The 26,843-nt window shown below is 44.1% G+C and overlaps 1 protein-coding gene across 8 annotated transcripts in view; it reads right to left on the reverse strand.

The window, feature by feature from the left end:
• Positions 1-26,843, reverse strand: part of TNRC6B (trinucleotide repeat containing adaptor 6B) — a 283,665-nt gene that overhangs the window by 38,714 nt on the left and 218,108 nt on the right. For all 8 annotated transcript variants that reach the window (XM_075068137.1, XM_075068133.1, XM_075068124.1 and 5 more), the window contains 5 exons: positions 20,542-20,720; positions 19,450-19,524; positions 17,441-17,486; positions 11,518-11,666; positions 2,034-2,159 (listed from right to left, as the gene is read on the reverse strand). In XM_075068137.1, coding sequence (XP_074924238.1) covers positions 2,034-2,159; positions 11,518-11,666; positions 17,441-17,486; positions 19,450-19,524; positions 20,542-20,720 — 575 coding nt within the window. The remainder of the gene's footprint in view (positions 1-2,033; positions 2,160-11,517; positions 11,667-17,440; positions 17,487-19,449; positions 19,525-20,541; positions 20,721-26,843) is intronic.

The raw sequence follows: 26,843 nt of genomic DNA on the forward strand, positions 1-26,843 counted from the left end.
ACACGCTCAAGGCAGACATACTAGGGTTCTGTTTCAGGCCGATGTGGCTGAGAAGGTGGTTCGTCTGTGCACCCCTATATAGCCTCAGTATCCAGTACTAGGAGTCACAGGGCACATGCGTGGGCTGAATGAACGTCGCTAACTGAAAATCTCCCACCAAGAGCTTGAGACACGCATGTACACCTGAAGCGGAGCACCAATAGGGATGTTACTCGAAGAAGTAGTAAACCTCTGGCTTGAGCAGAATACATAATTCAGGTAACTCACAATATGTAACATTACATACACCCAATAGGAAGGTATGTTTTGAAGACTGCATTAAATTGGAAACCTTTGCACATGTGTAACCAACCAGGAACCATGACATTGGATCATCACATTGAACTCTAACAACTGAGTAAGTCTGGGCTGGGGTTTTTGACATATGAAAAGGAAAAGGAGCTGAGGTTGGCATGAGAGCCAATAACTTTGTGCCAGGTGCCAAGAGTTCACTTCCCTATCTACGGGAGAGCTCCATCTCCTCCATAGCATTCAAAGTTCCCAAAAAGCCTTAACAGAGCCCAGAGCAAAAGGAACAAAAGAGATGTGCATGTTTGGTAAGCTTGAGCCCTGAGAAATCTGGGCTATGAGTAAACTGCCCAGTTTTCTTCCTCAGGTCCAGTTCTTCACTGAGCCACACACTCAGGAGGCTGGAAAGCAAGCATGGTTGAAGTAGAGAGATATTTTTCATACTTAGGTAAAAAGGTTTGGCTGATCTTGTATCTCACATTAACTGGCCAAGCTTAAGAAGGCCCTACACTTGACTCAAAGGCATTTTTCAGTGTGGATGTAATGAGAACTTTTGAATGCCACATCTGATCAATTCCAAAATTTCCAGGAATGTTCTATGCATCAGTGGCCAGAATCTTATTGATTTGGGGGAAAACTGGAAAACCAAAAGGGGCAAAAAGGGGAAGGTGGTGGGAGAGAGATATGAAGCTCCTGCCAGTACTTTAGCACAGCCACAGTTTCAAGCACTTCTGCAACTATTATACTTCAAACTGATTAATGGCATTCATTAATCCCTCCTAGCATTATAATACATCTCATCTCTATTTTTCTTCCCACTAGACTGTAACATATTCATTACTTGTTTATTAGTTAGGAAGATGGTGGGTGGCACAGGATGATTGGGGGCATGCACCCAGCCCACACATGGGGAGAGGGGACAATGGAGGAACCTGGTATGGGGGAAGAGGGAAAGGGGATAAACAACATCTAGTGAGGGGCGACTGGGGCAGGGGGGAGGCTTTAGTATAAGGGGAAGGTGGGAATGGAAGCAGACAGAGCTCCTGGCATGCACAGAAAAAGGCTAGTAAGGGTTGTACTGAACCCCTGCCATGGGGAGAGAATGGCAGAGACTGATATGGGGGAAGAGGGAAAGTGGGGAGCACACAGAGCCCTTGACATGGGGAGAAGGAGAGGATCTGGGCACACAGGGAACACCTGGCAAGAGGAAGACTGGGGAATCCTGGTATGGTAGGAAGGGGAATGGGGGGGTGCATAGAACCCCCTACGGGGGAGACTGGAGAGAGTTGTAGGGAGTCCTGAAATAGAGGGGTATGAGAAGTTGGCAAATAGGAAGCTTCTGGGGGAGAAAGGATAAGGCGGGATGCAAGGAGGCCTTGGTGCATGCAATAAGATCAGCCTATACAAACTATGAAGTGTGCATCCCTCTAGTAGCAATTTTTTTTTTAAATCATCTTGCAAAGAATCAGTATGGAACTTACGACTTATGAGTTTACACTGAAAATATAAAAAAAAAAGGGCAGTAAACATTCTCACACTGAGTTCCCATTGGAATGTAAGAAAGAAGGATTCCAGTCTGCAAAGCACTGAAATCCCAATGGAAAATTTCAAACAAAATCTAAGGGTTCCACTAGTAAAATGTGTCAGGTCCACATCAAGTTGGCACATGAAAAACCTTAAAACATGTACTGTCAATCCTGTAAGCCTTATACTTTGTAAGAAACCAGAAATGTTAAACTGCTTACCTGAGGGGAAAGAAACTGGGGAGGCACTTGTGCCCGGATATTGGGGGAAGGGTTTAGTGGCTGCACTGGCGTGTGCATGCCCCTCGATTGCGCTGTGCTGTTTCCAAATAAACCATGATTGCCAGCCTATAAAATTAAAATAATGGTAAGTCAGTTAAAATTTTAATCTCTTAGGCTAATGGATTTCTGTGCTGTTGGCTGTCTGTTAAGAGTATCGCAAGAATATTTCACTACAGAGAATACCCTCACGCCTGATTATTCAGACGATACCAACCTCAATCTGCTTTATTCCCCCTAAGTCTCTTTATAAACTGAAGTTTTTGAAATACAGCCTCTTCCTCCACATCTACATTGTACTTTTCATCCAAGGATCTCAATACATTAGTGGTCTCCAACCTTTTAATGCACAAGATCACTTTTTGAATTTGAGATCAACCCAGGATCTACCCTGCCCCATTCACTCCATTCCCCCTCCCTCCGTCACTCTCTCCCCACCACCTTCATACACTTTCACTGGCCTGGGGAAGAGGGTTGAGGTGTCGGAGGGAGTGCAGGCTCTGGGCTAAGGCCGAGAGATTCAGAGTATGGGAGGGGGCTCAGGCCTGAGCCTGGTGCAGGAGGTTGGGGTGCAGGAAGTTGGGGTGCATGAGGAGGTATGGGGCACGGGCTCTGGGAGGGAGTTTGGGTGTAGGAGGGGGCTCTGGGCTAGGGCAGAGTTTTGGGGGATGGGAGGATGTGAGGGGTACAAGCTCTGGGAGGGACTTTGGGTGTGGGCTCAGGGCTGCATTGGGATGCGGGAGGGGGTGTGGGATCTGAGAGGGAGTTTGGGTGCAGGCTCCAGCCAGGAGGCGCTTACTACAGGCAGCTCCCAGTCAGTGGCATAACGGGGCTAAGGCAGACTCCCTGCCTGCTCTGGCCCCACACCACTCCCAGAAGCGGCTGGCATGTCTCTGCGGCCCCTGCCTTAGCCCCACTGCACCACCAGACTTTCAACAGCCGGAGATCACAATCAACTGGCAGAGGGTCCAGGATCAACCAGTTGAACGCGATCAATTGGTTGGTGACTACTGCTTTACACGGTTAAAGTTGAGTATCCCATTTTACAAATATGGAAAGCGAGGCTCAGAGAAAAACAATAGTATGTCCTAGAACATTCTCCCACTTAAATGTTGCTAAGCAGTATTTTGTCCCTAAGTCGTCTTGGCTAATGTATTATGAAAGATCTGAGACAGAGGTGGTTGAAGATTCAGGAACCAGTTGTCACTAAAACTAGTATGTCTATTGCTTATATAACCTGCAGGCCTTTAGCTGTCCACCACTGCGTTAAAATAATTAAAGCTGGTCAAAATTTTCATCTGAAAAATTACTTTGACAAAAAAATGGCCTTTTTTTCCCTACATAAAAATTATCCTGGAAAATTAGTTTCTTTTGAATTTTTCTGTGATGTGTTTGTGCTTTTGGTTTTAATGAAAACAAACAAACAAAAATTAATTAAAAAAAATTGAGGTTACTTACCTGTAACTGGAGGTTCTTCAAGATGTGTGGTCCGTATGTGTATTCCACATGTGGGTATGCATACACTTTGTGTCTGAGACTGGAAATGTGTGTCAAACAGTAACCATTGGTTCACAGATGCACAGTTGCTCCCCTCATGCTCCGAACTGAGGGCATAAATGAGGCACAGACCAAAGCCTCTCCAGTTCCTTCCCTTACCACAAATCATATAGGATACAAAGCAGAGAGGAAGGAGGGAGGGTAGCGGAATACAGATAGGGACCATACAACTAGAAGAATCACCAGTTACAGATAAGTAACTTACATTTCTTCTTCGAGTGCTGGTCCCTATCTGTATTTTATATATGGGTGATTAGTAAGCAGCAGTCAAATAAGAGGAGGGTGTGAGGATGCAGTTGGTATAGATGACTAACACTGCTATCCCCACAGCTCCATCAGCTGAGGAAGTCTGAACCAGGGTGTAATGCTCTGTAAAGGTGTGGATGGAGCTCCAGGTACCTGCCTTACAAATGTCCAGTACTGGTAAGAAATACCATTGAGGTTGTCTGTGCTCCCATAGAGCGGGCCCTCACCCAGTCCTGGGGAGGAATATGTGTTAGCTGATAACACAGAATGATGTTTCCAGAGATCCATTCAGTGAGTCTCTGGGCTGACAATGCTTGCCCTCATGATCGTTTTGCTACAGAAATAAATAGTCTCTGTGTTTTCCTAATTGGTTTTGTTCTTTGCAGCCTCTCTTCCTCACTGGAAACAATAGGCTTAGGGAAGAACACTGGTAAGTGAATAGGTTGGGTCATATGGAACTCTGAAATTACCTTGGGGATGACTATCTGGTGGAGAAGAAAGAAGGCCTTTTCTCTATAAAATATGATGTACGGCGGTTCTGTCACAAGTATACCAAGTGCTCTGGCAACTACCATTAGGTAATTTTCATGGAGAGGTGTGGCATGGAACATGTGGCCATTGGTTTGAAACATGGTCTGATAAGAGATCATAGTACCACGCTGAGATCCCATTGTGGTGCTCATTTCATCACTGGCAGGAAGGTCTTATTGAAGCCTTTCAAGAATCAAATTGTGGTAGGGTGAGTAAAGATAGCGGAGCCTTCCACCAGAGGAGGAAAGGCATTGATTGCTGACTTTTAATGTGCTGGTAGGGACCGGAGATGGACACCTACTGATTCTGGTGATAACTGATTCTGTTGTGAGCAGGTAGAGAAATGCCCCCATTTAGTTAAACAGCATTTTCTAGAGTGGAGGTTTTTCCATTGTGACAGAAGATAGTTCAGATGGCCTCTGAATATGAATGTTCTAGGTCTCATGCTCATCCAAATGCTAGGCTGTGAGCGAAGAGGCTCTGGGCTGGGATGTCTGATCCTGCCCTGGTCCTAAGTTAACAGATCCAGAAAAGGTCAAATAGAGATGGGAGAATAGGACGACATTGTAGTAGGTCTGGAAACCAAAACTGCCTATATCATTTGTTGTCATGCATCAGAGGAGTAGCTGCGTTAGTCTGGATCTGTAAAAAGCAACAGAGTCCTGTGGCACCTTGTAGACCAACAGACGTATTGGAGCATAAGCTTTCGTGGGTGAATACCCACTTCGTCAGACGCAGCTTATAATCCAATACGTCTATTTGTCTATAAGGTGCCACAGGACACTCTGTCGCTATATCGTTTGGGTGTGATACGGATAACTCTGGCCTGTCAAGGTGAATTTTGCAGAGAACCTAAGGTAGCAGAGCACTGGGAGAGAAACTGTACCTCAGATGGTCCACTCAGAACAACAGAAAGGCATAGTGCCCGAAGTCTCAGCCTAATGCTGCTCTGGAGCAGTAGAGATTGAATTTCTTGTTTGTTTGGGAGGTGAACAATCCACAATATACCGTTGCTCAGTGGGTGAAGATTTTGATTATGACTCAATTGTGTATTTCCCCATTCACGGTTTATGGCAAAGTGCTGGCTCAGAACGTCTGGCAGAGTATTCTGCACACCTGATGTGTATGTTGCTAAGACTATGATGTGGTTCTTGATGCACCAGTTCCATAATTTACTGTCACTATTCACCCTGTTTATATAAGAGACACTCGTTATGTGGTCACACATTATCTGGATGTGGCAGGATCATGTGAGAGAGGGGTATTTGTTGCAGGTTAGGTGAACTGCTCTAATCTCCAGCAGATTGATATGCATTCTGGCCTCCCGTGGGCATCACGTGCCTTTTGCAGTGTTACTGTCCATCCAATGAGGGACGCATCAAGGATGGGTGGAAGAAAGGGGACTCCTGCTCACACTTGGTCCAGTTTCATCCACCACTGAGAGAAGATCTGACTTTCAGTGGGATTGTTACCTGGTATTCATATTGCCTTTGCCTGGTGAGTAGACAGATTGAAGCCAGGCCTGCAAATAACAGATGTGGAGTCTGGCAAATGGCACTATGTACATGTATGCAGCCATGTGGCTTAGAAGGGAAAGGCAGACCATGATTGTGGTGCAAGGTCTGAGGATTACTTAGTTTATCAAGTTATTCATAGCCTGAAATTTGTTTATAGGGTGGTTGGCTTTTTCTGAGGATATATCCAGGGTTGCTCCTATGAAATCTATAGAACTTGTGGGAGTCGAAGTGCTTGTTTACACAGAGGTCCAGAAATGTCAGAAAATGGAGTAAGAATAAGACTATTAATTGGACCTTCCGGCTTGATCTGCCCATTAGCAGCCAGTCGTGCAGATACAAGAAGACAGCGTAGCCATCATGTCTCATCTGGGCCGCCACCACACAGAAGATGTTTGTGAAGGCCTGAGTCCCATCACCAGCCTGAATGGAAGTACTCTGAATTGGTATTTCTCTTGCCCTAACAATGAAATGAAGAAATCTTCTGTGGGACTGGTGAATATCTACCTAAAAGCAAGCATCTTTCATATCAAGGACCATAAACTTTCTCTTATCCTACAGGGAGGGAATTATTTTTGATTGTGCATAAAGGCATATAGTTAGCATATATCAAAAACTGGTCCCTATCCTTCATTTTTCTTGGAAATTATGAAATATAGGAACTAGAATCTCCCCTCAATGCTGAGGTGACATCTGTTCTATAACTCCTTTTTGGAGGAGAGAGTTCACATCCCGATGAAGGATCTCCTCATGAGAGCGGTCCCTGAGAAGGGGGTTTTTGTGGTGCGAGGTGAGATCAACTTAACTGGGTAGTTGGAGTGAATGATCTCTAGTATCCACTTGTCTGTTATTGCCTTCCAGTTGTGTGTGATGTAGATAAGGCAGCCACCAAAGATTTTGGGGGGGGGGGGGGCAATGTGGCATGGCATCAGTATGCAGTCTTTGAGCATCAGATCACAAGAAACCCTTGGATTGTAGGTAGCAGTCACAGAGGTGGAGGAAGTGGTGCATTTAAGTCTTTGAGCCCTCACTTGTTTTGCATGGTGGTTCATACAGGTGCTGGTGATAAAATGTTGGAAGGGATGGGTGGGGAAGATATTTGGGCCTATTGGTTTGCTTGTGGTGTTTCCTCTTCAGACCTGGCGTGTCAATGCCCAGGAGTGGAGAGCTGTCTTAGAGTCCTTAAGAGTGTAGTGACTTGTCACTATTCTCACTGAAGAGATTAGACTCACCAAAGGGAAAATTCTCAAAGGTATTCTGAACCTCCCTGGAGAACTCCAAAGAGTGCAGGCACGATTCATGCCTCATGACTACAGCTGTGGTAACAGTTTTATGCTGAGTGTCAGCTGAGTCCACTGCTGCTTGAAGTGAAGTCTTAGCCACCAGCCTGCCTTCATCAATGAGATCTTGGAAAGGAGTCCTGTATTCCTCAGGATGTTTGTCTCTAAAATCCAGAATTTTGGAATAATTTAGGAAATCATACTCTCCTAACAATGCCGGGTAGTGCAACTTTGAATTAGAAACTAGCTGGTGAAAATACTTTCCTCCTCAAGAGGTCAATGCATTTAGTGCCCTTGTCAGTTAGAGCAGACCTGGGGTGCTCTGACCTGGGCCTCTCTATAGCTGCCTGTATCACTAAGGAGTTGGGGTGTGGGTGGATAACTAAAAAAGACTCTATTTAGCTGGCACAGAATATTGTTTTTCAGCCCTCAAGGGTAGGGGAACAGGTGGCAGGGATATTCCACCCAGATCTGGAGGATTCCAAAATGGCCTTGTTGACTAGGAGGACCACCTTATTAGGGTCAGAAGGTTGAAGGATGTCTGATTGGACAATGCTGAGTGTCCTGGACCTCCTCAAGAGGTATCTGGAGCTTGGTTGCTACCCTCTGTAACAGCTCCTGGTACTGCCTGAGGCCATCAGGCAGGGAAGGGATGATGCCTCATCAGGTGAAGAGGATGAAACATCCATTGAGAACAGCAGAACCAGCTTGACTTCTTACTTCACAAACTCCAAAAGGAGCTGGTTGGTATCAGCTGGGAGAAAAGGGTCAGTGGGATTCTTGCACAAATCTAGGATACTCGTTATATGGATCCCACGGGGCACAGTATGGCCAGCAGAAAGGGTCAACTGGTTGAGGGGATGGGAGCAAGAAATAGGGTATCAATAGACCTCTGGGTAGCCACATCCAAGACCTCTTGTGGGCTCTGTCTGGGCATGTTTCCCTTGTGGAGGAGGGTAGAGGGAGGCTCATATGGAGCATCAGGCTCATATGGCACATTCACTCTGAAAAAGTAGGGTCCTGCTCTACTGGAAGCACCAGTGGGGAGGATATTCCAACTTGTGGATGCAGCATAGGAGGATTCTCTTCCCCTGAAGGTGGGTTCTTCGGGTATAGAAATGTCTGTAAAGAGGACTTGGCCCAACAGAAGAGGAGACTGTGAACAGGATGGAATGAAAATATCCTCCAGTGACATAAAGATGGCCATCCTTCTTGGAGTGTGAGGAGATCCTGATGTGAGAACGATGGATCTGCAGTGTCCAACAGTCTGCTACTCAGAGGATCCCATATGGGGCCACAGGTGCCAATCTTTTGGTCTGTGGAATGGAGCCAGAATCAGTACTGATGGACCACTCTTCCTACATGCCTTTCCTTCTTTGACAGAAGGTTTCTATGGACCTAATTCCTTAGGACCTGCATGCGAGGACTCACCTGACTTTGACCAAGACAGGAAGGGAACCTTTTTCTTAAAAGATAGATCTGGACAGGGATCTGTCTTTATGCCTAAGGCCATATCCCTGCTCTTGTGAGAGGGTTTATTAGGCTTAAGTGTTTTGGTGTCTACTCCTGACCTTGTACCTGGAAAAGCAATGCTCGCAATCTGAGACCACTGTATAGGGGGGTCCCCCTAGCTTGCATCTGACTAGGGCCTCATGGCCTACTCCATGAGGGATTCCACAGACGAAATGCTCAACCATGACAAGTTCGAGGAAGGAAGGAGAGCCAGAAGCTGAACATGGTTGCAATCTGAGCTTCCCGAAGGCACTAAACGCAGCCCTGGTGTTCATTGCTGATAGAGAAGGAACAGGGGAAGGAGATAAAGTTCTTTAAGTCCTGGGACTCTTGGCATAGTCCTTCTCCACAAGAAGGAAAACACTAAAACATTAAGTCTAAACTTACTAAAAACTGTTTACAATATGTATTTACAGGTGCTTAAGTATAGTAAAATCATAGCCGTGGACACAGAATTCCAACTCAGATGATCTGACAGTAAGAATGAATGGAACTGCAAAGGCGTTGGGCCACACCACCCTTTATGCCCTCAGTTTGGAAAATGAGGAAAACAACTGCGCACTGTGGACCAAGGGACAACACTTGCTACAAATCTCTGGAGTACATGTGCACCCATGTGCGGAATACACACAGAGACCAGCACTCAAAGAATAAAAATTTAGTGCTTTTTTTTAAAAAATATTTTTCATTTTTCAAAAACGTTCATGGAAAATACTTATCATTTTCTGACCAGCTTCACTAATAATTAATAGTATATCACCAAATGTACTAAAAAGAATTGAAAATTATGTCTAATTCCATTTCTGAGCAGATTCCTGGAGATTTACCCACATTCTCTGCGTGATGTCCTGAACACACACAAACACAAATCTCTCATGCTACATTAAAATATTAGTGTTCTCATTACTCCATTTTATAGCATGCCTGCAACCTATCCTGCCACAATAACACATAAATTAACTGCCTACAATTATTTTGTCCAGTTACAGCAAGCATACATTATTATTTCCCTGGACATGGCCTAATAGTTACTAACTAGGAATCAGTCTCCTTCTATGCTTTTATTCTTGCAGAGACTTCTTAGAAAAATAAGTTTAACTCCTTTAAACATATTTCCACATACAAGAAACTGTATAAAACCTGGGTAAAAAAGGTCCAAACCAAATTTGGAGTAAACAGCTCTTAAAATGAAAGTCTAGAAGATCATCCTGTGCTGCAGGTAATAAGAGACCAACAAAACAAACAAAACATATATTGGACAATAGGAAGGAAGGTGGATTTTTGACGTAGTCAGTGATTAATAAATCTTGTAAGAAAACCAGCTGACCAGAATTATGCCTACATTTCAGCCACGTAGTAATAAATCTGAGAAGGTGGCCTCCTTACTTGTCTAGCAGCGAAGTTTTGGGGGTTGAGCCCTGAGCCGATTGCCCCAAGGCTGACGTTGGGTAATGTGGAACCAGAGGGAGACAGCTTGTAGCTGGGAGAAGGGGAGAAGGGAGAGCAGGGAGCCTCATCCCCAAGGCACCCATCTTGATTGGAGAAAGGCAAAGTCAGCTGAAGCAGTAGTTAGCCAATCAGCAGGAGTTGGTTAGTGAAGCAACAGAATGCAAAAGGAGAGAAAGAAGGACTGTGAGTGATCAGGAATAAGTAAAGGTAATTTGTAATAGCAATTACATGGGCAAACTTCTGACTCAATTTAATTGCTGGCATTTGGAGATTTTTGGTTAAGGAACCATAGTCAACAACTTCTGTAGAGGTGAAGGTATTTTTAAAAAACCTCTTAGATGCATAGAAACATTCTTTCTTTACTAATTTTGTCCTTCTCTGATAGTGATTATTTCCACTAAAGCAGTAGATACAGCTAGAATGAGTTCCTATTATTTACTTCTGTTTGCACACACCAATTTGTGTCCACAGTATGCACCTCTGCAAATGGTGTTCGTTAATTTGACCAGTAGAGGGAGTTCATAAAGCTAGTGCTTGGCCTGTTACCCCAAAATGAAATAGTTTAAAAATATGCCCTTTTAAAAAAATGTTTATTGGACAGAGAACACCCACAACATTTATATAACAATATTTTACCTGTTTTACATTTTATTGAATCAAACGAACTGCATTTAAAATAAACATTTTGAATCCAGGGGACCCTCTCCAAATCATAATTTAAAGCAATTAATATTTGAAATCTAAAAAGGTTGACAGTGCCCATTTAAAACAGGTAGAGATATGAAAGAGACGCTACTGCAACATACAACAGATGTAGGGAAGCCAACAGTAAATGCACAAACAGCACATGGGATAGTCTGATCTAGAAAGAATGCTTCAGATAACTTGCAGACATGAAAGCAGAAAGAAAGTCTTGGAAAATTGTGATTTTGTCTGTATATTTAGATTTAAACTTAGTTTTAGAGTGTAGGAGTATAGTCAGTAGCCAAACAGAAACAAGAACCATTATGATGCCCTCTTCGCTGAACTTTGCTGGCACCTGTTCAAAATGGACTTTTCCCTCCTCAGCTAAAGACTGAAGTAGTATTCAGAAATAATCTTTCTTCAGAGTTGTACCTATTACTTTCAGGACTACTCTAACATATTAATGCATATCTGTAACCCACCTCAATTTTTCCATCTACGTTCACTCTACATAAGCGTCTATCTTATTTCATGAATTATTACATTCTCTTCCATGATTTTGAATTTTTATTACTCCCCAAAGGAGAAGATAGAAATTTGGACCTTATGTGAATGCAGTGGGAGATTCTGTTTAACCATACAGATTTATCTCACCTTCTCAAAATAAGGCCCACTATCTGTGGTTCCCATGTCTTTGGAATTAGGTGGACGGAACCCAGATCGATCCTTTCTCATTATATCATTAAAATCCCCGAGGTTCATGGCTCGTTTGTCCACCTCAAATTTCTTATCTGGGAGACCACCTATAAGAGGGAAGGAAGAGGGTGAAATATCAGTGCCAACAACCACAATCATATCTTTTCTTTCCAATAGATTCACAGCTAAAAATGAAATCAAAATACCTCTGAAGGCTGAAAAATAGTACACCCAAGGATTTATTTTATAATGCAGCATTATGCTCCTGGTAAAAGAGTCAGGGAATAAGTTTTATCGTATGATTAAACAAGCCAATTTGCTTTAAAAACACGTATATGTCCACACACACTACGAATAAAACTAACTACTACCCCTCTACAGATTCTGACTGAACTAACTGCGCAATGAAAGACAAGAGGATGGCTCTGAAGTATTTGCACCGGTCAGATCTGTTCAGGGAGGCAAAGGGTATATACAATGCCAGATTTGCAATCAACATGCACATGCCCCATAACAGTTAAACTACTTTAGAATGATTTTGGAAGCATGAGGACTTAAAGTGGGGATTTATAAAAGCAACTTCATGAAAGTGAATCTATAAAGTGAAACTTTACACTGCACTGACAAGACTATTTGGAATACCGCACAGAGTTTTGGAACCCACTTTTAAAAAAAAACCCAGTAAATAGAAAATATTTAAACATAAGGAGACAAAATGACACATGAACTTGAGTATATGACTTATGAAGACAGGCTGAATTAAATTTCTTTATTTAGCTTAAAGAAGCTACATTTAAAGAACAAATCCCTCTTGCTCTTTTCCATCTCTATCACAGACAACTACTCCCTATTATTGTCTGGTCACCCAAACTTGCAATCTCTGAAGTATCAGACATTCTACCATCCTCACTCCATAACCAGACTCTGTTCAAATCTTCTCACTTTTTCTTCTCTATTCCTACCACTAGAACTCTTATCCACATCATAATTGTATCTTCCCTCAACTATTGCAATCTCTGGCCTCTCTGGATCAGACTTCATTCCCCTCCCTTCCAAATACTGCTTCTGAAACTTCCTACTCATGACCATATCATTCCCTGTTTGAATCTCTTCACTATCTTATCCTCTTTTTCTACTTCAGGCGTCTCATCCTCAAGTTCCCCTGCACAAATCTCCTTCTTACGTGCTTCAACTCTCCTCTTTCATTCATCTTAAGACTCCTGCTAACACCTTTTTGTAACCTTCCTCAGATTTTCTCTTTGGGCCTTCTTCCATGCTGTCTGTTCTCCAACATCTCCTCAAAACACTTTTCTTGTTCCACAGTACGTTTGAGAAATTGCCCTATAAAACTCTGAACGCCACCTGATATTCATATGATTACCCAATATAATCCCCCTCATATTTTAATATATACATAACCCACCCCCGCAACATATAGATGCCTGAGCTGTTTAATCTGTGTCTGTACTAGATTGTAAACTCCTTGTGGCAGGGACTGCGTCTCCTTTCAGGTTCTTAGAGTATCAAGCACATTGTTGATGTTCAATAAATAATTAACAAGATGATACTTCAATACAGAAAGGACAAATGTAAAGGGATGCAAAAATCCAACAGTGAATCTAGAAATAGGAGAGGAGATGGTTACTTACCAGTAATTTGGCTGCTTTGCAATAACCCTCTGAATATTCACACTTGAGAGATCACAGCACCTGTGCTGTGAGCTTCTAGAATCTTCTAGTCACTCATGTCCATTGGGGCTTGTTACCATGATGATGATATAAAAATGGGAGTGGCCTCAACCACTTTCATAGTTTCTTCTATTAATTTGGGAAGTCCTAAATTTATGACTCCAAAAGAAATGTGGAAGGTGGCATCAGGGAGAGGGAATACGCAAAGACTTATATCAAATAATTCCAATTCCTAAACTGGCCTCCGCATATTCCTCCTTCCAAGCGTTTAGCAAGTACTAGAATCATGAGGAAGATCGGCTAAAAAATCTCTATGAAAACACAGTAAGTAGCAGCCATACAACATTCTAGAAAGATTACAGCATGAAGGCATGCTATGGAAGCTACCTTATGCCGGAGTACACTGTGACATCTCCAGATGGTCAAACAACTGCAAAGTCATAAATCGTTAAACTGTCACTTTGACAGCTTTAGGGGTGCACTGGCCGGACCCCTGGTCTCACCCCAATATGCCCCACAGATCTGGGAACTTGTGGACAGGTCTGGTCCCACATATATTTACTTCCCTCTGGACATCTAAAGTATGGGGCCTGATTCCTAGATATGAATGGTACACAGAGAAATTCAGACAGGCTAGAGCCCTGAAAGAGATGGAAATCAGAGGACCTCTTTGGACAGGCATTATGGAAAGGATGCAGATAAGAGCAAATTGTACGAAATATGGTTTATGGAGCCATTAGGCCTGTATCTCACTAACTCTCTAGCCTAAAGCTATGATTATAATAAACAGCACCTTCACAGAGATATGGAACAAAGAGAAATCTGCCCAGTTTTTGAGCAGAGGCCCTATGAAGTTTGTGGGAACAAGAGTATAATCTCATTGCAAAACAGATCCATGTACCAAAGGGAATACTCTCTAAGGTGGGACAAATTAATCTCTCATCACAGTAGCCAGGGTACAACCTATCTATTGCACTGCAGTATCCAGTTTCGTATCCTTTGCCTATTGCAGCAAAGCAGCTATCTCAACCAGCCTTAGTCATAACATGGATCAAATCTTTCAGTTTCTGCACGGCGAGTGAAGACTGTCAATCCAGGCATCACAGGGGAAAAAAGCTGTGATGGCAGCCAAATGCACCCTGACAGAACACAAAACTATTCTAAGCGAAACAGATAGGACCCTCTCAGGTTCATTGCCTTTTCAATTACTCAGATGGGAAACCTCTTTCAATTCACTGGAGTAAGTTTGTGTGGCCAAGGTCTCCTGTTTTTCAATATGATCTTTTGGACCCCAACAGAACACTTTACATCAAATGTACCAACTTCCCCAAAGTCAAGGTTGCAATCTGAGAAACTTTTGACCTGTGCGGAGACTCATCTCAACCCTGAGACAGGAAATGCAGCAATCTGAAAAGCAGGACTTGCAGAAGACAACAAGAGACCCAGGATGTCAGACAACAAAATCGCCATGCTGTAGCCAGGGCTACTGATAGAAACTTGGGTCCTTCCTGACTGCCTTCCAGGAAGACTTGTTGAATCGACAGATTCAGAGAGAACTCAGAGGAACTCCTGACCCAGTCCAAGAAGAAGAAAAGAGTGTATCAGTGAAGTTCAGTCTTGCTCATCCCTGAAGTAGAGCTTGAGAAAAAATCAATACTTTCTGATGGAAAGAGATGAGCTGGGCTCTGGACTTGAGAAAAATGTGTAGGCCAGACAAATAGCTCTCCACTCCAATACATTATAGTGGAGCTCATTCACTGCAGAGTTGAAGAGATTGGGTATCAAGATGAATACCCCAGTTAACCATCTGAGACTTTTTCTGATGGGTATGTTCTTCATTTGCCTTTCACAGTAAAGCATATCTTGAATGCCTTGAGCCACAACATCTCAGGTGTTCACAGTGTAAAAACAGGGGTGGTTTCATGCACCATTGTTCGATCCAGGGATCTCAGTGCCACTCATGCTGGGCACAGAATCACGTTGGTAAATGATTCTTCAGTTGATGGTGTCAAGTCCTCAGCACTGGAATCTGCTGACCTGGATGGATCCAGTGACCAGAACTACTTTGGCACATGGTTCTCCAGAGCCAAGGGGTGTTGGTTCTCTGGCACTGGACTTGGTTGAGCAGGACGGATGCAAGGAGCTTGGTGCCATTTTTGATAGGCATAGAGCCACTATGGTGAGCTGATTTCCAGTATCAGCACTGGACGTGTACAATGCCAGCCTTAGTCAATTGACTCTGAAGAGCTTCCTTTGTCAGCAGGGACATGAGGTGGACCACTTGCTTTTGTGGGTTCAGATGATGCTCATGCTATCTGCGTCTCCTCCTCCTCTCCCCACCCACTTTTAAGAAAAGCTGACTAACATACTGACAATCTAACTGGAAATAAAAACAGACTCCGAAGTGTCAACAAAAAACAACCAAAAAAACTATGAAGGGAAGTGCTGAGGACACCATGTGTGATCCAAGCTTGCTGTAAGTTAGGTGGTTAGGAGGAACTGAATGAACCACTCCCTCTTGTATACCTTTGGAACCTCTGAGAATGGGAACAAGAAGATGTGAGTGGCTTCAGTGGACACTAGTCACCAGAAGATTCCAGAAGCTTGTGGTGCAAGCACCTCAATCCCACAAGTGTGAATATGCAGAGGCCACTTGGAGAAGAACAATGCATTTAATGCATTTATATACTCATTCATTAGCCAAATTTTTTTAGTAAAAGAGGGAAGCATCAGAGAAGGGGGTTGGCTTATGAACTGGTATAGAGAGGGAGAGTGGGACACAGCCCCTCCCCCAACAGAGGGAGCAAGGAGATGTAGCACAGCCAGAAGGGAAGAGGCGGGGCCAGAATCTCTCCGCTTCTGGCCACGCTGCTCTCCCCCCAGCCTCTGAAGTAGCTACAGCTCTGGGGCTGGTAGGCTGTAGCTGTACCACTCGGCCCCACCCTCCAGAGCAGGCTGTGGCGACGCCGCCATGCCGTCCAGTCTGGCTCGACGGAGCAGGATGCAGCCACGCTGTCCAGCCTGCTGGACCAGCTTCAACCAGGTCAGAGACATCCTCCACTGGCACTCCCCAGATAAGGTGGGAAGGGATCGGATGGGAAGAGTGTGGGGGTCCTGGGCTAGGGGTGGGGTCATGTGACGGGTGGTCACAGGGATTGCTCCCCTGACTCCCAGCTTTTGGCCCCCCCAAAATTTCCCCAGCAGTTGCTGTCCCGACCCATCAGGGAAAGCAGCTGGCATGCCCAGACACTTTGTTTACTTAGGTTTGCCTCCGTGCCTGCGGATGCTTGAGGTAAACAAACCATCTTGACCCACCAGCGGCTTATCCTGATGGCCCAGGAGCCAAAGTTTGCTGACTCCTGAATTACAAGGTTGGCTTATGAACAGGTTATAAATTTTTTCCATTTTTACTTATAAATCTTGGGGGGGGGGGGGGTTGGCTTATAAATGAACCATCTTATGATCGAGTATATACGGTAAATATTCAACTCGGAAATTAGGAAAGCATTTCTGATGACAGTCAATCATCTAGTCTAGTGAAATAGTCTGCTTAACAAGGAAATTATGGCAAATTAGGATGTGATCAACTGAGATTAGATAAAATTGATACAGAAATTTAGAGCAGTTAATCCAAGAGATCACTTCTGACTATCATTTATGATGACACTCCTTACACAGTATGACCCATTTAAGATCCCTGATGTTTGTGGTCAGGCCATCATGGGTGATAAATCTATTCCCACTCAGCAGCAGCTCAACTGCCTGAGGCAAGCACTTAAAGGAAGTACAATAAAGAGCCTCTCTTTTCTCACATATCAGTCCTAAGGAGCTGATAACTGGGACGTCCTAATCCCAACAGCTAGTAGGCTTCCCTTTTCCACCTACTAAAGTTATGTGATAAGGGGATGCTCCACCTTCTTGAAGCAACAAAACTGAGTACTACATCAATTTTTTTTAAGCACCCCTCCATTCTATGCAGATATTTCTCTCTTTTCCCCCAGCCCAGTGTCTCTCAGCAGCAGATGCATTATCTGTATAAATCCTGCAGCCAACAGGCTGGATGATGCTGTTCTATCCTGCTATTGAAGAACAGAGCTCAAAAATAATGAAATGTGCCTCTTTCTAAAGATAAGCATATCACACACATAATATCAGCCATCATGCCAAATGCATTTTAATAAAGTTATACGCACCTACAGACATGTCCATCTTACTGCCTTGAGTGTCCTCAGTTTGACTCTGAAAGAAGAGCAAAAAAAGACACTGGTCTGACTCTGGAGCAAAATTTGAAAACACTGCAGAAAATGGCCTTTGTTAAAGATGTGTATTGGAACTGTGGAAGTGTGTGCCAGTGTGAATGAAAGTAATGTCCTAAACTATAACAAAGAAAAACAACAATCCTGATGTAACCTTGCACGCACTTCATCCCAGCTGTATTTGGGGTTAAATTTCCTAAAATGCCACTAGGCACATGAACTCATCATGCCACAGATAGAGAGAGATGTCTGAACAGCTGCTCTGCGAAATGAACCTCTGTCCTCATGTCAAGGGATCAAATTATGAGAGTAGCAGCCAGAATGATAGCTCTTCTCGTGACTTGTCAAGTCATCAAATCTTAAAATGTGCTGCCAAATTATTCTTCTCTTGGCAGTCTGGGACAGGGTGTTCCCATAACTTTGAGAGGCAGGATGATCTAGGGGACTGAATTTGAGACTGGGTGCCAAGAGCTCCTAGATTCTAATCCCAGCTCTGCCAACGACATTCTGCTTGTCCTCAGACATGTCAGAGAACCTTTGCACCACTATTTCCCAATTCTATAATGAGGATAAACAGCTACTTCACAGGATATATTAGTTAATGGTGTATACCGTTTTGAAAAATGCAAAGCTCTCCATTAAGTGGCATGTCTGGGATTCTTGAACGTTTTCATAGGCGAACCATATTTTCACTGAAAAGAAGGCATCACAGATCTCTGCACCTTCCCACTGACAATGATGTAGCATTTGTCTTACAGCTCCACCTAGAGGCCCTATTACTGGGGGCTAGGTGCTGTACTACACATAAAAGTCCCTGTTCCAAAAAGCTTACAATTTAAGTAGGCGAGACAAAGGGTGGGATAAAGAAAATATCCTCCTTTTACAGACAGGGAGCTGAGGTACAGTGATATTGTCTTGCCCAAATTCACACAAGACTGTGGCAGAGCCAGGAATTAAGCCCACATGTCCAGAGTTCTAGTCCAGCACCCTAAGCACAAGACCATCCATTGTTTGCAAATGAATTGCAACCCCACAACAGTGGCAGCCATGAAATCCACTCAGATTTTAAAGGTATTTTCGTTTCCAGAAAGAAATATTCTGACTAGTAAATGGAGTTTGAAATAGCCACCAACTATCAGTACTGGAATAAGAGAATGGAAATGATGAATGCAATTACTTAATAAACACTGGCTGGTGACAGAGTAGCAACCATGTTAGTCTGTATTCGCAAAAAGAACAGGAGTATTTGTGGCACCCGAGAGAGTAACAAATTTATTTGAGCATAAGCTTTGTGGGCTAGAGCCCACTTCATCGGATGCATGCAGTGGAAAATACAGCAGGAAGATATATATATAGACACAGAGAACATGAAACAATGGGTGTTACCATACACATTCTAATGAGAGTGATCAGTTAAGGTAAGCTATTACTATTTCCCCATGTTTATCCCCCTGCCCCACCTCCTGTTCCTCACAGGTTCTTGTCAATTGCTGCAAATGGACCATCTTGATTACCACTACAAAAAGTTCTCTCTCTCCTGCTGGTAATAGCTCACCTTAACTGATCACTCTCATTAGAGTGTGTATGGTAACACCTATTGTTTCATTGTGTGTGTGTGTAGCTCACCTTAACTGATCACTCTCATTAGAGTGTGTATGGTAACACCCATTGTTTCATGGGTGTGTGTGTGTGTGTGTGTGTGCGCGCGTGTGCGTGCGTGTGTGTGCGTGTGCGCGTCTTCCTACTGTATTTTCCACTGCATGCATCTGATGAAGTGGGGTGTAGCTCACGAAAGCTTATGCTCAAATAAATCTGTTAGTCTCTAAGGTGCCACAAGTACTCCTGTTCTTTTTACTGGCTGGTGAATATCTGAATTTAGAATTTTCTTACTACACAAATGTTAGTACTTCTCACTTAGATTATGACATTTTTAAAAAGCCACTTACTAGCAATCCCATGTTTGAAAACTGTTTGGATAAAGGGTTCATCCATGAATCACTATTTCCTCCTTTTAATGAACACTAAAAAATAAGAGCAGACACATAATTAAATAGTTTCCTTATCTTTCCTCCATTTTCACACTTCCTTTTATGCAGAGGTCTCTGCTGTGCTTTGCTTCCTTTCAGCAGCTTCCGCTCAATCAGCACTATGCTGAATTCAACTGGCTTTCGATTTGGTCCTGTTGTGATTTGTGAATGACCAAAACCAAAACTGAATGCAGAAATTGGCAGTATAACGCTTAAAAAAAAAAAAAAAAAAAGGAAAGTTTACAGACAATTGCGTTTGTGGTTAGGATAAATAATGAAGTGTCTTTAAAAAACAAGGAATAAAAAAGACTGATTGAAATGAAAGGGAATCAATTTGTCCAAAGCAGGAACTGACAAACCCATACAACACCACAATACAACTGTTTTGTTTTGCACCTTATCTTAGCCGAGGAGCTGCCAAAGCACAGACCCTGACTATAGGCAGTCTTATTAATTTTAACACATTACTCCACACTACAATAGGAAGTCTCACATGCTCTATCCGCTGCAGAGCGGTTAATACACAGTTTTGCAGCCAAATGCAGAGTCATTTATTTCAGTTTGCTGCCACAAGTTATTAGAACAAAAGCAGGAGCCCAAAATCAAACAGAAATAACAGTGTGTTACTACCAGAAGTGAGAATGGGAACAGAACTTCAACAGGCTGTGTAAGGAGAAGCAGCAGCAGCAGCCTAGTGCAGAATGCTGTGTCACCCGAAGAGAGCGATAACCCTTGGACACTTTTTGCTGCTCAGTCTCATTCTGTAATGGCTCTGCAGTCCACATGCCAAAATACTTCTGGCAATCTCTTGTTGGAGTTACAAGTCATAATATCCATATTTCATAAAAACAAGAGTGTCACTTCACCCACCGCTGCAATGCAGCCACATCTACAGATGAATTCTCCACTACAATAGTTATTGTTTATAAAAGAGAAGTGCATAACACATTAGTTATATCTGCTTTCAGAGTACATGGTAGTTACAAATCATTCAAGCACGAGGTTTCTTACCTTAATTTGTGGTTTCTTTCCTCCTTGCCCCCAGCTTGTTGAGTTGTGGGAGGAACTGCTTCCTTGAGAGCCTGCTGTGTTCCAGACTCCTCCTTCCTCCTCCTCTTCCCAGCTTGAATGCCGTGTTCCTGTTACTGGCCCATCACTCTCTGCCCAGCCATCTTGCATAGATTTGGAACCTTCAAGGGAAAAAAAATAAAACAAAACATTCAAAAGTGAACCAATACAACTCTTAAACAGACAGATTTTATGATATTCTATGGCAAGATCAGTCGGATGCTTAGTACTCAACTGCTGTTATCAATCTAAAAAACCCAAAAACTTGTCTTCCATTTTATTCTAATGCAGAAAATTGCACAAAGCACAACACCTAAAAGATTTATTAGTGCTGAGTAGTGTACTATATTTTTCAAGTGTTCTGTGTTTTAAAATCACTGTAGCTTCAAACATGTCAAAAGCCTTTGACTTCAAATTTACAGAGGAAACTTCCCTTCTCGCAGTAAAGAAACTGACCTCCTAAAAGGAGCTCAATTTTCAGTGTAGAGGAAAGGATTCCAGAGGATTTCTTAAATTAATGCAAATTGAGGAATTTAGTTCATCTGGTTAAACTATATGAAAATCTATTTTTCAATGCAAATTTTTTTCCTTCAAAATTCTCAACACTCTATTAGGAAAAAAACATGAATATTAAAACCTTCACCACATTTCTCTACCAAACTGCTAGTATGTTGACCTTTAAGTATGGTTGACAATAAAACTCTGCTCTGAAAAACTCAGATTTAATTCTCAGACACTGATCAGAAATCTGAAATGTGGAAAGCTTGCCACAGAAATACAACATGCATCTTCACATTGCATTTTTACTAAGATCTGATATAAAACTACTGGCATTCACCTTATGAACTCGCAGAAATGCAGAATCAGTTTCTGTTCAGATTAAGAAGTGAGAAGAATAATCTGGGAGAGGTACCTTAAGTATTGCTCATGTTTCAACATATGCACATCAAAGTAACAAAACGCAGAAACAAGATGTTAATGTCTTGGTTCACTCTAGTGACATGTTGGTGTTGCCATTTAAACAAAGCGTTGCATTGCCTGCTACTTGAATGCTACAATCATTTAAGCTTACAAAACTAGAGGAGGAGTGTTCCTTCCCCAGCTGGGCTCTCTTCCTACCTCCTACTCCCTCCCACGCCAGCTCGCCCTACCCAACAGTATAACTGCAGCTTCTCCTGCGCAGCCAACACTTCCTTCCCACTACTACTCCATTCATCATGTTGCTCCTCCCTTGCCTTGCTGCTCCACTTATCTTCCCAAAATTGGTTTTCCATCATCTTTCTCCTGCGTAAGCCTTGAATTGTCTTGGGAAGGGGGAATCAGGAATTAGGGGGTTAATGTACATTGTGCTTGAAAATTTGAATACACCAAACAGGAAACTCAAAAGGTAATGCTACCATAGCAAGAATAACTGCCATACTGAAAATGTGTACAATAATGTTTTTTATTCCCATGTATAACATTAAACAAGTAACTTAACATAAACAGTAAACTATTTAGGTGAGACATCACTGTTGTTGGAACTTTTCCTTTTAAATGTCTGGATCTGTGTATCTGAATTCACAGTCTAAATGATGCCTTACAAAAGTACCCAGAAGACATACCAGCCCAGGCACAAAATCTACTTCCCAACATCTTTAATCATGGTGCTGATTTTCTTCATGTGTTTGTGTGCATGTGTGTGTATGCGTGTCTTTGTGTATGCATTAAATATAGTAACTCCTCACTTAAAATCGTCCCGGTTAATGTTGTTTCATTGCTGATCGGTTAGAGAACATGCTCATTTAAAGTTGCGCAATGATCCCTTATAACGTTGTTTGGCAGCCGCCTGCTTTGTCTCCTTCTTGCAGAAAGAGCACCTCCTTGGAGCTAGCTGGTGGGGGCTTCAAACCAGAGTGGACTGGCTGCCCCACCCCCTCCCCTGAGTTTTCTGTGTGCCAGTTTCCCAGCAGGCTATCAATTGCCGGGCAGTTCAGCTGTCCCTCCCCCCACTGCCATGTGCTGCTCCTGTCCTCTGCCTTGGAGCTGCTCCCGGGAGCCTCCTGCTTGCTGTGTGGGGGAGAGGGAAGAGGGGTGCTAATGTCAAATATGTCCCCCTCCCACTGCTCTTGTCCCCAGCTCCTGTCCCCCATCTCCACAGAGCAGTGGGAGACACGACAGTGCTCAGGACATAGGGAACTTGCTGGCAGCAGATGCTGTCTCAACTTGCTTATCTACTTAAAAAGGCAGCGTACTTAGAGGGGGATCAGCATACTTAAGGGGCAATGCGTGTCTCTCTCACATATGGCTGTTTCTGTCTCTCTCTGCCATGCTGTCTCCCCTCCCTCCATTCCTGCTGCCTTGCAGAGTGTGATGCTACATTAACAAAAAAAAAAGGTTACTCACCTTCTCATAACTGTTGTTCTTCGAGATGTGTTGTTCATGTCCATTCCAAGCAGGTGTGTGCGCGCCACGTGCACGCTAGCCTGAAGATTTTCCCTTAGCAGCGTCCGTAGGATTGACCTTGGTGCCCCCTGGAGTGGCACCACCACGGAGCCCTATATAGGGGCCCACCGACCCTGCACCGCCTCAGTTCCTTCTTGCTGGTACTCTGACAGCGGGGCAGAAGGGTGAGTATTGGAATGGACATGAACAACACATCTCGAAGAACAACAGTTACGAGAAGGTGAGTAACCGTTTATTCTTCTTTGAGTGGTTGTTCATGTCCATTCCAAGCAGGTGACACACAAGCCTGAATTTAGGAGGTGAGGTTGGAGTTCACTGCAGATGGAGCACTGCATGGCCGAAGGCTATATCGTCTCTAGCCTGATGCATGATGGCATAATGTGACGTGAAAGTATGGATTGAAAACCATGTGGCAGCTCTGCATATTTCCCGTGTCGGGACTTGATCTGGGAATGCCGCGGAAGAGGCCTGTGCCCTTGTGGAGTGGGCTGTGATTGATGGGACAGGCACCTTAGCCTGATTGTAGCATTCACGGATGCAGGCCGTGATCCAGGAGAAGATACATTGTGACAGGACAGGTAGCCCTTTCATCCTGTCAGCCACAGCAACGAAAAGTTGGACTGATTTCCTGAATGGCCTGGTTCTTACAATATAAAATGCTAGGGCCCTGTGAACGTCCAGGGAATGCAGCCTATGCTCCCTGCTGGAGGAATGTGGTTTGGGATAGAACACAGGGAGAAAAATGTCCTGACCCAGGTGGAATTGGGAGACCACCTTAGGGAGGAAAGCTGGGTGTGGCCTGAGGTGGGCCTTGTCCTTGTGAAAAAACAAACAGGGTATGGAGGCTCTGACATCAGGGCTTTGAGCTCCGAGACCCTCCTGGCCGAGGTGATAACCATGAGGAATGCCACCTTATAGGAGAGATATAGTAGTGAACACGTAGCAAGGGAGGACAGAGAGGACCAAATTAAGGTCCCAAGCTGGGATAGATTGTTGCATATGCAGGAAGACTCTATCCAGGCCCTTGAAGAAGTGGCTGACCAGTAGGTTAGCGAAGACTGAAACTCCATCACCTCCTGGGTGGAACGCAGAGATGGCAGCCAAGTGGACCCAGACTGAGGAGAGGAAAGTCCCTGCTGTTTCAGATGAAGTAGGTAGTCTAGTATGAGAGGAATTGGGGCGAGCAACAGAGCTTGACCCTGCTGTTCTGCCCAGATGGAGAAATGTTTCCATTTGACTCTGTTCGTGGCCCTGATGGAGGGCTTTCTGCTACCAAGGAGGACTTCCCTAACCTGTTGTGAGCACTGCATTTCCACTGGGTTCAGCCATGGAGCAGCCAGGCTGTGAGGTGGAGTGACTCCAGGTTCAGGTGCTGAAGACGGCCTTGATCCTGTGTGATCAGGTCCGAGAGGAAGGACAATGCACAGGGCACCTGTACGGACATTTGCAGTAGTGATGTGAACCAGTGCTGGCATGGCCATGCTGGCGCTATCAGTATGACTCAAGCATGATCTCTGCGAATCTTGAGGAGTACCCTATGGACCATCGGAATCAGAGGGAAAGCATAGAGGAGGCCCCCTTCCCATGAGAGGAGGAAGGCATCTGTGAGCGATCCTGGGCTGCACCCCATGAGGGACCAGAACCGCGGGCACTTCCTGCTGTCCTGCGATAGCTCCAGAGATGGAAGATTGAACATACCACATCCCAGGAAAGGGACCACTACTGACTGCTGAACGAGCGGCTGAGGGTGTCCGCCAGACCGTTTTGCACCCCCAGGAGGTAGGATGCCATCAGGTGGATTGAATTCTGTACACAAAGGTCCCATAACGCGAGGGCTTCCCGGCAAAGCGGAGAGGAGCGTGCACCCCCGTTTGTTGATATAGAACATCGCCGAGGTATTGCCCATGAGGACTGCTACCCACCTGCCTGTCAAGTGGGAGTGAAAGTCTGGCAGGTGAGGTGCACTGTCCGCAGCTCTGTGACATTGATGTGCAAGGAGAGGTCCTCCGGGGACCAGAGGGGTCCTGAGATTCCCCAGATGCACCTCCCATCTCAGATCCAACAGGTCTGTTAGCAGGGATAGGGATCGCTGAGGGCTGGCAAATGATACTCCTGCGCAGATCTGTCACAGGTCAAGCCACCACTGAAGGGAGTCCAGCACTGCTTGGGGAAGCGTCACCACAGAGTCAAGTGCGTCCCTGGCTAGCTGGTACATGGTCACTAGCCAGGACTGAAGAGGGCGCAGTCTGAGCCTGGTGTGATTCACCAAGTAGCTGCACACGGCCATATGTCCCAGTAACTTGAGGCAATTCCTTGCCGTAATGGTCGGGAAGCGCCGGAGACCGAGGATGATGTTGGACAAAGACAGAAATCTGGACTCTGGGAGGTATGCTCAGGCTTGCATCGAGTCCAGGACTGCCCTTATGAACTCCATTCTCTGGATGGGAGACAAGGTAGATTTGGCCTCGTTTATCAGGAGGCCGAGCTCAAGGAAGGTCTGTCTGATGAAGGCCACACCTGAGCCTCCACCTGATCTTTGGAACGGCCCTTGATGAGCCAATCGTCCAGGTATGGGAACACCTGGATTTGATGTGCAGGAAAGCCGCTACCATCACCATGCTCTTTGTGAAAACTCTCGGGGTCATTGACAGGACTGTGAATTGGAGATGGGTGCCGCCCACCACGAACATGAGGTAACATCTGTGTTGAGGTATTATCGCTGTGATGCTGCGGTCTATATGGTTTTATAAAAATATGCTAATGAGTGAATATACTGTAACTGGAATATGCTTCATGCAAAAGGTCCCTTGTAAGGTATCATTACAAAGCTTATAATCTACTGCCTGTGATCATCCTATTTGTATAAATGTACTACTCTTGTATCTGGGACTAGAAATATGAAATATAACTGAGGGCCTACTGTAATTAGGCAAAGTGTGGGCAACTGGTGGTTTGGAATCTTGACTCCCATTAACCAGAACGACTGTCTGCAGATGGGCGTGTTTTCCCTGTAAGTCTTCCTGTGTACGTGTGTGCTGGCAAGTGGGCAATGAAATCTTAAAGTGACATGTGAACACGTCACCTGAACTGGAATCCATCTTTAACCTGATGTCTTTTCACTGAGAAGGAGGGGATGGAATCCCAGAGAGGGACAAAGGATTCTTGAGGGGGCCATTTAGGGAACAGGGGTATAAAAAAACAAAACAAAAACAAAAACAAACCCAAAAAACACCCCCCCAAAAAACCAACTGTCTGGGGATTTGCTCTGTTTTGAGCAGGAGGTTGGACTAGATGATCTCCTGAGGTCCCTTCCAACCCTGACATTCTATGATACCCACTGTATGCAAAAGGTATATAAAGGGGTAGAACAGAACAAAAACAGGAGAGGAGCCATCATGAGGAATCCCCTAGCTACCACCTGAGTTAGAACAAGAGCTGTACCGGGGAAAGAATTGTGCCCAGGCCTGGAAGGTGTCCAGTCTGAGGAAAAAACTTACTGAAGCATCTCTGAGGGTGAGATTATCTTTATTCAGTTTGATTAGACATAAATATGCACATTTTATTTTATTTTGCTTGGTGACTTACTTTTTTCTGTCGGTTACTATTTGGAATCACTTAAATCCTACTTTCTGTATTTAATAAAATCACTTTTTACTTATTAATTAACTCAGAGTATGTATTAATACCTGGGGGAGCAAATAACTGTGCATCTCTCTCTATCAGTGTTATAGAGGGTGAACAATTTATGAGTTTACCTTGCATAAGCTTTATACAGGGTAAAACGGATATATTTGGGTTTA

Source organism: Chelonoidis abingdonii, chromosome 1, assembly GCF_003597395.2.
Source record: "Chelonoidis abingdonii isolate Lonesome George chromosome 1, CheloAbing_2.0, whole genome shotgun sequence".
Taxonomy (NCBI): Eukaryota; Metazoa; Chordata; order Testudines; family Testudinidae; genus Chelonoidis; species Chelonoidis abingdonii.